A 12,085-nucleotide genomic window follows, 5' to 3' on the forward strand; every position below is an offset into this window, starting at 1 on the left:
CAGACCTCTCTTTTCTCCAAAGGAAAATAAATGAGTTATTTTATGGTTTATTATCTCCTCCACCCTACATCAATGAACCATTCTCTCAAGGGACTATTAACCTGAATTACTGTTTGCCATGACTAGCATTGTATCTTTGCTTTAAACACCATCTTGTCAAGAGAATGTGGCACAGAAACAAGACCTGACTGCTAAAATTTTAGCAGATCTGTAAGATCAGTGATTTTCTGAAGTGCAAACAAAGCTAAATTAATGTCCAATCGGCAAAGCTTTGGTTTGTCTGCCTCATGACAACTGACTAGGCAAGAGGTGACTGTCTGCTCAGTCTGCATATGGAACTTTAACACGTCAAGACTGTAGGTGGATCCCTACTTTCATGTTGATACAGCTTCAGAGAGATGGAGTGAGTTACATATCCTGCGTTTTCCTATCTTGCAGGCCCTGAAGTTTGAGTGTTACCTGGATAGCCCCCTGGTGAGGTTTCTGCTGCGGAGAGCCATCTGCGATGTGAAAATCGCCCATTATTTCTACTGGTACGTAAGCCAAACCAATCTGCCAAATTATACCACTTTCAATGTCGTTAGTACTAACACAGATACTCGTCATAATTTTAACCCCCCAAAAGTGCATGGATTTGATTAATGATATTGAAATAGGAACTGAACGTACCCACTAATGGAAGCGGTCAACCAATCCACTCACAGCAAGTAAGTTGGGTATTTTAAGAAGGGAACTTGCCTTCATTTTAAAAATGATTCTATTTTCTACCGTCGTCCATTAGGATTGCCCTGGCTTTGTGAAACTCGATAGGTAAAAGAATGTAAGAATGACTGGATCCGTAAGCTATGGAACCAAAAGAGAAAACGCTGGAAAATCTCAGCAGGTCTGGCAGCAATTGTAAGGAGAGAAAAGAGCTGGCTTTTCGAGTCCAGATGACCCTTTGTCAAAGCTAATATGTATAGAAAGTGGGAGATATTTATATTGCAGGAGGAAAGGGGATGAAAGATGCATCCGCAGTAATTTGCTTTTATACCATAAGGTAAGGATCTCATTCCCATCTTTCCACCTGCTATTTCTGTTGGAAAGTAAGATGACATTCAAAAAAAATCTAATTGGCAGGGGTTGTCTAGACTTGCACATGAAGAAGTCATCACCTGTTTGAGAGACTTGAGGGTGACTAATGCCTGTGAATCTAAAAGATGGAAAGAAACTGATGTTGCTGTTACATCAAACCTGCCAAAAATATGTGTGGGACATGTACCTGTTTCTTATTATTTTGTGAGATGCAGGCATCGCTGACAAAGCCAACATTTGTTGCACATCCCAAATTACCCTTGAGAAAATGGTTGTGAGCCATCTTCTTGAACCACCTCAGTACAGGTAGTGTAGCACCTATAGTGCTGTTAGCAAAGGAGTTTCAGAATTTAGATGCAGCAGCAATGCAGAAACAGCAATATAGCTCCAAGTCAGGATTGTGTGTGGTTTGGGAAACAACTTGAAGGTGATTGTGCACCCATGCACCTGCAGTCTTTGTCCTTCCAGGTGGTAGTGTCTATGGGTTTGGAAAATGCTGTTAAAGGATCATTGATTAGTTCCTGCAGTGCATCCTGTAGATGGTACACAATGTTGCCACCTCACATGAGTGGTGGAGGGACTGAGGCCGGGATTCTCCAATCTCGTTCGCCCCGCCAACGCTGCAAGTGAGAATGGAGAATTTGGCTGTCAGCCAAAACTGCATTCATTGCAGCGGGACTGGAGAATCCCAGCCGCGAGCGAGGTCGGAGAATTCCAACCTAATTGCTAAGTTGGTAGATGGGCTGCCTTTCAAGCAGACTATTTTGTTCTGGATGGTGTTGAGCTTCTCGAGTGTTGTTGGAGCTGCACTCACCCAGACAATTGGAGAATTGGACAATTCCACTACACTGCTGACTTAGGCCTTGTAGATAGTGGAAAGGCTGTGGGGCATCTGGAAGTGAGTTATTTGCCTCTGAATTCCTAATCTCTGATCTGTTCTTGTGGCCACACCACTTGCCTGTCTGGTCCATCTCTAATCAGTGGTAACCTCCAGGATCTTGATTCTGCGATGGCAATGCTATTGAATGTCAAGGGGTGTTAATTGGATTCTCTATTGTTGAAGACGGCCATTGCCTTGCAAGTGGGTGGCGTGAATGTTCCTTGCCTCTTATCAGCCAAGCCCGAGTTTTGTCAAGGTCTTAAAGAAGTAAAGAACAAAGGAAATTACAGCACAGGAACAGGCTCTTCGGCCCTCCAAACCTGCACCGACCATGCTGCCTGACTGAACTAAAACCCCTTACCCTTCCGGGGATCATATCCCTCTATTCCCATCCTATTCATGTACTTGTTAAGACGCCCTTTAAGTCACTATCGTATTTGCTTCCACTACCTCCCCCAGCAGCGAGTTCCAGGCATCCACCACCCTCTATGTAAAAAAAAACTTGCCTCATACATCTGTATTGTCATAAACTGTCCTGTTCTCAGCAAACTCTCTTTTTGTTGTTTATATATCCAATTCAATCCAATCAAGTCCAATTCAGAGTCTCAACAAGTTGAGACATTCCCAATCCAAGCTGACAAGACAGGGCTCTCACCTCCCGTCTTGGGCTTGATCTATATGATCCAAGCTGATTGGAGTTGGCATAGCTCCTCCTCCAAGGCTCGATCTCATTTGCATCTTAACCAAAAGGCTGAGATGCCGCTTTTAAAAATTGCTTCAAATGAAACTGAAATGTAGCCTAATGACTTCAACCAAGCACATCGATACTGCACTTGATCTTAGCCAAACGGTTGTGATGAATTTTATCCAAAGCATCGATGTTGATGGATATAACACATTACAAAAGTACATACTCCAATATTTGGCAACTTTAATCCCATATTGACTCCTATTGCACTCCTGTCCCAAATAGGTAAACTCACGCCTTTGAAAAGCATTCACAACTGTCACATTTAAATTAATTTTTAGATCCCCCTGAACTGAGTACAATCTGTCCCAAGTTAATTGGTGATGCCCCCCTCAATTTTGTTTTTTATTGAGGGGTTGCTTATTGAATGCAGACTGCTTCAGCGTTTGAGAGTTATAAATGATACTGAACATTGTGCAATCATCACTGAGCATCCCCACTTCTGACTTTATGTTGGAGGGAACATCATTGATGAGGCAACTGAAGATGGCTGGGCTTTGGATACTACTCTGAGGAACTCTTGCAGTGATGCCCTGGGACACACACTGTTACAAAAATGCCATTTGTGGAGAGAGCTGGCATGGACGGTGATAGCAAGTATCAAATTTAATGCTGTTATTCCCTGGATGGTTTGTTTTAAAACAAATTTGTCATTTGAAGGCATTTTATAATCATCAGTTTTGGGGCTAGCAATGCAGTTGAGCATTGGATTAGCGATGTGAATGGTGGAGAAAGGGGCGATTCTGAAAGAAGTTCTAACCCTGCACCGGTCCCAGCTCCCGCACCGTAAATCTTGAATGCATCGCTATATGAGCAGTAAACATAAATGGTGTCTGGTATTGGAGATAGATTGATAAGAGGCAGCTCCAGCTTCAGAAACTGTGTTTCCTTCCTCGATTGCAGCAGCAAATGATTCAGCGTGTGAGTAGTGTGCTTTATCGATTATTTATCTTTGACTTTTGCTCATGTTGAGGTTGGGTGGGCGGTTCCCTCAGGTTGTAAGCCCAAACAGAGAGCCTGCAACCTTGGAGGTTCAGCAGCCCAGCTAGAGGTGGGGGTTGCCACCATCGTAGGAGGAAAGGAAGCCATTTTGAGGTGCCCTCTTTTTTTTTCTAATTTATTTGTCCATGGAATGTGGGTGTCGCTGGCTAGGCCAGCATTTATTGCCCATCCCTAATTGCCCTTGAGGAAGTGATAATGCACTGTCATCTTGAACTGCTGCAGTCCAGCTGATGTACAGCCACACTGCTGTTAGGGAGGGAGTTCCAAGATTATGACCTAGTGATGGTGAAGAAATGGCGAAATAGTTCCAAGAAGTCCCACAGTACCAGGTTAAAGTCCAACCAGTTTATTTGATAGTGATCTTACAAGCTTTCGGAAATGGTGTTCCTTCATCAGGTGTGTGTAGCAGGTTAGCTGTAAAGACTTGCATTCTAATCAGTATTCTGTAAATTGTGTGTGACTTTATATGCCCTTCTCTGATCAGAACTTTCCACACACCTGACGGAGGAACACCATTTCCAAAAGCTTGTAAAATTACTATCAAATAAACTGGTTGGACTCTAACCTGGTGTTGTGAGACTTCTTACTGAGTTTACTCCAGTCCAACGCTGGCATCTCCACACCATGATACAGTCCCAAGTCAGGATGGTGAGTGAGTCAGAGAGGAACATGCAATTGGTGATGTTCCCCTGCACCTGCAGCCCTTGGCCTTCTTGGTGGTAGGAAGGTGCTTCAGAGGAGGTATGAGTGATAGAAGCAGTTGTGAGGTTATCCTTATGGGTTGTGGGAATCTGTCCGCAGTAAGGCCGGTGGCAGCATCTGTGGCTCGCTGTCGGTGCTACCCTGCTTGAGGATGGTGTGGTTTTAATATTGGAGGCCTCACGGGCCTTAGACCAGCTACTGGCAAGCCACCTCCAGTTAACTGTCCGCAGGTGGCAGAGACCCTTCCCCCAAAGGCAGGCCCAGTCAGCCTCCAAATGGGCCAATTGCCCAGAGGCAGAAACACATTGAGGTCAATGGCCTGAAGCATAATTCTCAGAAATTTCAACTTTGAACGTTTGTCCACAGGACTGGGAAGATACCGCTGGGTGTATGAGACAATGCCAATACAACTCCTTCAGCTCTGTGCCATAACTGTTTTGCCTGGCCTAGGACTGGGCACATGAATGAACTCTGATTGTACCTGGAGCTCAGCTCCGTTCAAATTAGGATTCCTTTGTGGTGCTACATGTCAGTATTATTATAGTCACTCTGACTTTACTGAGCCAACCTACCCTTGGAAGTTTCAGTGGAACCATGGCTCTGAATTAATCAAATGCAATTTCATGTATCAATTGTTCCTATACTATACTATTCATTACATGAGACACAGCCTTGAGCACTTTACCTCCCACCCCTCCTCCTTTCTCGGAATCGAGCCTTTAACGTTCCTCGGCAGCTGGTACCAGCATCTGGGTACCAGGTGTTAATGACCGTGGTTGCCACTCAGCAGTGAGCCACTGTTGGCCAAAGCTGTCAGCAGCTCGTGAATGCATCAGAATGGTCAGGGCTCTTGTAAGTCGGCAGGGCGTTTGGACAACAAAATGGAAACATCAGCATCAAACCGGGGCCACATGGGTTACGCTGAAGGGCTGTATGCCGCTCCCTTGTTTCGGGAACTGGCGTGATGTGTTACAGTAAGGAAAAAAATTCCAGCTGCTTTATGGGCAAATGCTGTCCATTCTAGTCCTGATTTTCAGACCTCTGTTCAAAACACTGCTCATAAAGTTGATACCATACATCAATAATAATGTATCATCAGAGAAAACTAAGGAATATACCTGGCTGCAAACTAAACCAATAAGTGTCAGAAACTATGCAGGCAATAAAAGCATTATTCGAACAGTGAAATGAGGCCAGAGGTTTTTGGGAAGATCAAAACAACTTTGAACCTTAATCTACCTCCTAATTTGGAAATTTAAGACATGGCCTGGTGTCAAATGATTTTTCCAGGGCCAGGCTCTGAGATACTCATGTTTCTTTTTGAGGTGAGATGTCCAAATGGTTTGTAGATCAGACATGACCGTCCCCCCATCCCCAAGTCTTGACAATACACGGCGTGAAACAATGACAAATCCAATGCTACCTGCGTTGATATTATTCATTGGTTTGTTCTGTTGAAATTTTGTGGCCCACTCGGTGGGATTTCTCCTCCTCCTCCTCCTCCTCCTCCTCCTTCTTCTCTCCCCCCCCCCCCCACTTAGGGAATGTGGGAATTGCTGGCAATGACTGCCTTTATTGGTTGACCCCACCAGTTGGGTGGCTTGGTAGGCCACCTTTTTTTTTAATACATTCATGAACATGGGTTGCCGCTGCCTGGGCCAGCATTTGTTGCCCTTCCCTAATTGCCCCTGAACTGAATAGCTTTTAACTAGGCCATTTCAGAGGGCAGTTAAGAGTCAACCACATTGCTGTGTATCCAGGGTCAGATACAGGCCAGAATGGGTCAGGAGAGCAGATTTCCTTCCTTAAAGTATATTAGTGAACCAGATAGGTTTTTTTTACATCAAATAGTTTTATTGTCAACATTACTGAGGCTACTGTTTTATCCCAGATCTTTTTAATAAAACTGAATTTAGATCTTCCCAGCTGCCATGGTAGGCCTTGAATTCCCAAATCCGGGTTGTTGATCCGTGCCTCAGAATTATTAACCATTCAACATAACTACTGCAACAAAAACTTAAAATGCTGGAAAATCTCAGCAGGTCTGACAGCATCTGTGGGGGGAGAATAGAGCCAACGTTTCGAGTCAGGGTGATCCTTTATCAAAGCTCAAAGCCCAGCCTTGACAAAGGGTCACTGGACTCGAAACATCAGCGCTTTTTTTTCTCCTTACAGATGTTACCAGACTTGCTGGGATTTTCCAGCATTTTTTCTTTTGGTTTTAGATTCCAGTAATTTGCTTTTATACAGAAGGCTGAGAAGGTGCTAAGAATGTCCATTAAGCGAACAGAATGCGAAAATGGCAGGACAGAGGTACAGGTTGTTAAGGGACTGCCTGAGGAATGTGGCAGTTGCCCTGAAAAGAAGGATTGTGTGGGCATTGGGGGGGGGTGAGGGGGGTGTGTTGTGTGGTGGCAAGAAGGAGAGCTAGAATGGAGAATGGAAGAATAGAAGTGGGAAGAAGGATGATAAGTTAGATAAATGAGATGAAATGAAATGGAATAAAATAAATGGAAATGGGGATGAAGGTGGAGGAGAGAGTTCATGCTCTGAAGTTGTTGAATTCAGTGTTTAGCCCAGAAGGCCAAAAAGTGACCAATCAGAAGGTGAGGTGCTGTTCCTCCAGTTTATATTGGGGAACCTAACATAACTATCAAACCTCCTCAAAAACCATAAATTGGCTAGGCTGATTCTTTGTGGCTTCACTGGTGGATAAATACAAGATCTTGTGTGTACCAATTGTTTGAAATACCTGGGACTGTAAATTCACACTTTAGCATTGGCTCCCAGACCCTTCATTACGTGGCCACTGAGGGCAAAATACTTGAGCGTTCTTCGCTGAAAGGAATGAAATCCTGATCTGATTCATGTTGTAATTTCTTTTAGAGATTGTTAGAAGACGGCAGGTTATTATGTGTTTGTATTACTAGATTCATCTTGACTTAAGCCTACTTCATAGAATAGAATCATAGAACCTGACGGTACAGAAGGAGGCCATTCGGCCCATCAAGTCTGCACCGACCACAATCCCAGCCAGGCCCTACCCCCATACATTTACCCTGGCTAGTTCCCCTAACACTAAGGGGCAATTTAGCATGGCCAATCCACCTAACCCGCACACCTTTGGACTGTGGGAGGAAACCGGAGCACCCAGAGGGAACCCATGCAGACACGAGGAGAATGTGCGAACTTCGCACAGTCAGTGACCCAAACTGGGAATCGATCCCCAGTCCCTGGCACTGTGAGGCAACAGTGCTAACCACTGTGCCACCGTGCCGCGCTTTCATCCCATAACCTACTATAAATGATAGACAACCAAAATGTCACTGAAACAAAAATAATTAATTTTTCACAAGGTTGAACAAGAGACGTCAGTCAGTTGGCTTTTAATACCAGCTCTTTAATGGAGTTAGATTAACCAGTTTTGCCCATGTTCCTGTGTTTAATCACCTCAGGCTAATTTTAGCACCCCCTTGCTGGGTTTCAAGGGAAAATTGAAATGAAAAGCACAAAAACAGAGCTTGTTAAGCGTCTTAAGACTGGATTGTTGAATTCCTTGTTTGAAAAAGCAAACTTGAACCTAGTTAGTAACTCCAATTAAAATCAAACTGCAGTGTAGCATGGAATATTGCTGTGTGCTAAGTCCAGTACAAAGTGCTGTTTGATGCTGTTTGAATTGTGTGTGATTGCAATGACCTGAAGTATACACGATCTTTACAATTTATATAACAATATATGAGATTTTAAACCAAGCCTTCAATTGCACTGACAAAGGTGTGTAAGATCCCACAGCACGACTGGAAGGAGCAGCTTTCTGCCCAGTATTTGAACGAGTATTAGTCTCTGAGCTGGTGTTGTTAAAATACATTGTTCATTATCTCATTTCTGTTTGTATGCATGGTATGCACATTTTTCACTCTACAACAATGACTACACTTCTAAAACACTGCATTGGCCTTTTGAAGTGTTTCAGGGTGTCATGGGGTCAGTACTAGTGTGATATAAATGAAGTGCTTCTTATTTATACATAATCCCTACAGAGTAAAAGGAGGCCATCCAGACTGCACCAACTCTCTGACACAGTACCTTTTCCAGGCCCTCTTCCCTTCCCTATCCATGCAATGATGTGGAGATGCCGGTGTGGGACTGGGGTAAACACACTAAGAAGTCTCACAACACCAGGTTAAAGCCCAACAGATTTATTTGGTAGTAAACACCACTAGCTTTCGGAGCGCTGCTCCTTCGTCAGGTGAGTGGGGAGTCAGACCTTGTAAATGGAGTGAATCTACAAACTACCTAATCCAGCACATGGTCAACTGAACCAGACTCCTGTGGTTTTCTGCAGGTAATTTGAAAGTCATCTTTCATATTCTGCTTTCCATGGTCTAACTATGTCCCTGTTCACCCCTCACTAGCCGACTTCCATTGGCTTCCAGTTAAACATTCGCTTGATTTGATTTGATTTATTATTGTCACATCTATTGGGATGTATTGAAAAGTATTGTTTCTTGCGCGCTACATAGACAAAACGCATATCATTTGTGAAGTACATAGGAGAGAAGAAAAGGAGAGGATGCAGAATGTAGTGTTACAGTCATAGCTAGGATGTAAAGAAAGGTTAACGTAATGCAAGGTATGCCCATTCAGAAGTCTGATGGCAGCAGCTGTTCTTGAGTTGGTTAGTATGTGACCTCAGACTTCTGTTCCTTTTTCCTGATAGAAGAAGGTGGAAGAGAGAATGACCAGGTTACATGAGATGCTTGATTATGCTGGCTGCTTTTCCGAGACAGTGGAAAGTGTAGACAGAGTCAATGGATGGGAGGTTGGTTTGCGTGATGGACTGGGCTATGTTCACAACCCTTTTGTAGTTTCTTTTGATTTTTTGATTTTGATTTAATGCTGTCACGTGCATAAACATACAATGAAAAGTATTGTTTCTTGCGTGCTGTATGGACAAAGTATACTGTTCATAGAGAAGGAAAGGAGCGGGTGCAGAATGAAATGTTGCAGTCATAGCTATGGTGTAGAAAAAGATCAACTTGATGCAAAGAAAGTCCATTCAAAAGTCTGACAGCAGCAGGGAAGAAGCTGTTCTTGAGTCAGTTGGCATGTGCTCTCAGACTTTTGTATCTTTTTCCCAATGGAAGAAGGTGGAAGAGAGAATGTTCAGGGTGCATGGGGTCCTTAATTATGCTGGCTGCTTTGCTGAGGCAGTGGGAAGTATAGCCAGAGTCAATGGATGGGAGGCTGGTTTGCGTGATAGATTGGGCTACATTCATGATGTTTTGTAGTTCCTTGCGATCTTGGGTGGAGGAGGAGCCATACCAAGCTGTGGTACAACCAGAAAGAATGCTTTCTATGGTGCGTCTGTAAAAGTTGGTGAGAGACATAGCTGACATAGCAAATTTCCTTAGTCTTCTGAGAAAGTAGAGGTATTGGTGGGCTTTCTTAACTATAGTGTTGGCATGGGGGGGACCAGGACAGGTTGTTGGTGATCTGGACACCTAAAAACTTGAAGATCTCGACTCTTTCTACTTTCTTGCAGTCTTGGTCAGAACAGGAGCTATACCAAGCTGTGATACATCCAAAAAGGAGTAGGTTCAAATTCCTGTCCTTGTTTTCAAATCTCTCCATGGTTTCATCAAATCTGAGCTGTCCATCTCCGAGATACCTTCATTTCTGCAATTTTGGCCCTAACTTTAATTGTTCCACATTGATTACTGTGCTAAAGCTGTAAACTCCAGCAGTGCAACATTAAAGTTCTCTGCCTCCCTACCTCCTTTTCCTCTTTTAAATCACTCTTAGAACCTACCTTTTTGAGCAAGCTTTTAATCTTCCGTTGTGGATGATTAATGTAGATTAGTGTCAGATTGGTTCGATAAAACTCTTGTAAAATACTTCTGGTTGTCTTATTATAATAAAGAAATAAAAGTTGTTGTTGCTACACAGCAACTGTAGCTTGGTTAAGTATAATTGACAATCCTGGGAAAGTTGGACTTCAAATGCTGACTGTTGCAAATAAAAGTGTGACTAACAAGCAGCACTGGCTGTTACGTCTGTATTATGCATTGTCATGATGTGGAGATGCCGGTGTTGGACTGGGGTAAACACAGTAAGAAGTCTCACAACACCAGGTTAGAGTCCAACCAATTTATCTGATAGTAAACTTACAAGCTTTCGGGCCCGAAAGCTTGTGAGTTTACTATCAAATAAGTTGAGACTTCTTACTGTGTTTATGCATTGTCAGACAGTTCACTCCCTTTCTCTGATAATCTCTGTGAATCATGATGCATCTTCCCGTAGAATAAACAGAGAGGTCACATTGCTAAAGAATGGCCTGAGGCGCTCACAACATCAGAGAGCCAGACCCGCAGTAAATTACTGTCAGCAATCAAGAGCTGACAGGCTTCAAGTCCTCAATACATGGAAGCCAAGTGTGGGCAGGAATTCCACTCTAACACTCCTCAGTAATAACGCAGTAGTGATTGATACTTGGTAGGTGACAATGCACAAACCCCAAACAAGACAGGACATGCAACAATCAGAAGAGAAGGAAAGCTACGTGGGACTCATGCATTAGATGGGAAGAGAGTTTCCTGACACAATGAGGTAACGATCGTCCGATTAGGACACCCAGCTCAGCTAAGCAAAATACTGCGGATGCTGGAATGTGAAACAAAAACAGAAAATGCTGGAAAATCTCAGAGGTTTGACAGCATCTGTGAATCTTAGCATACGTGGATGCTGTCAGACCTGCTTTCCAGCATTTTCTGTTTTTGTTTCAGCTTCTCACCACCTGATTTAAAGAAGGTTTAAGCTTGACCAGTTAAATTGGGAGAAGAATTGCTACCAAGAGCTAGTCCTTTGTTGGGCAAAGATCAGATAAGATAATGATACTTTTTTTTATTCATTCATGGGACATGGGTGTCACTGGCTGGCCAGCATTTATCGCCCATCCCCAGTTGCCCTTGGAGGCCAGCTGAGAGTCAACCACATTGCTGTGGTTCTGGAATCACATGTAGAACAGAAGAGATAAGGCAGGTTTCCTTCCCTAACGGACGTAAGTGAACCAGATGGGTTTTTCCGCCAATTGACGATGGTTTTGTGGTCATCAGCAGATTCTTAATTCCAGGTTTTATTTTATCAAATTCAAATTCCACCATCTGCTGTGGCGGGATTCGAACCTGGGTCCCCAGAACAGTCACTGAGTTTCTGGATTAATAGTCTAGTGATAATACCACTAGGTCATCACTTCCCTGTTTATTATTCACTTTCCGACATTTCTACTCTGAGGTTCATCTCAGGTGAGCCATTACCGTGTGTGCGCATGTGTGTGTCTGTGTTTCAGTGGGTATGTTGCTTACAGTGTAACATTGCATAAGAGTAGATAGGAATAAGGAGGGAGATGAGTATCCTGTGGCAAAGAGAGAACTGAGAGTTGTTACATAGTGGTACAACACTCAACTCAACAGGTTCCTGCTGGCATTCATATTCCACAGTAGCCGTCTCCTACCCTATTTCATTTCAGCCCTTCCATTTAAGCTCCTATTCCCTTTTCCTTGATGAAGTTATCCCCTTAGATGCACTAATGCCTGTGGTAGCGAGTCTATCTACTCTGAAACCAAAGGAAGCAGGTTAAAATGAATTGGCCAAAAGAATCAGGGGAGGAAATGAGTATT

At 43.5% G+C, this 12,085-nt stretch overlaps 1 protein-coding gene across 1 annotated transcript in view; it reads left to right on the plus strand.

Annotated features, from left to right (window-relative positions):
• pik3c2b (phosphatidylinositol-4-phosphate 3-kinase, catalytic subunit type 2 beta) overlaps positions 1 to 12,085 on the plus strand; it is a 167,577-nt gene that overhangs the window by 120,393 nt on the left and 35,099 nt on the right. The window contains exon 18 of the mRNA XM_080209785.1: positions 439 to 533. Coding sequence (XP_080065911.1) covers positions 439 to 533 — 95 coding nt within the window. The remainder of the gene's footprint in view (positions 1 to 438; positions 534 to 12,085) is intronic.

Source organism: Carcharhinus amblyrhynchos, chromosome 22 (assembly GCF_965287045.1).
Source record: "Carcharhinus amblyrhynchos chromosome 22, sCarAmb.v2.hapA, whole genome shotgun sequence".
NCBI lineage: Eukaryota > Metazoa > Chordata > Chondrichthyes > Carcharhiniformes > Carcharhinidae > Carcharhinus > Carcharhinus amblyrhynchos.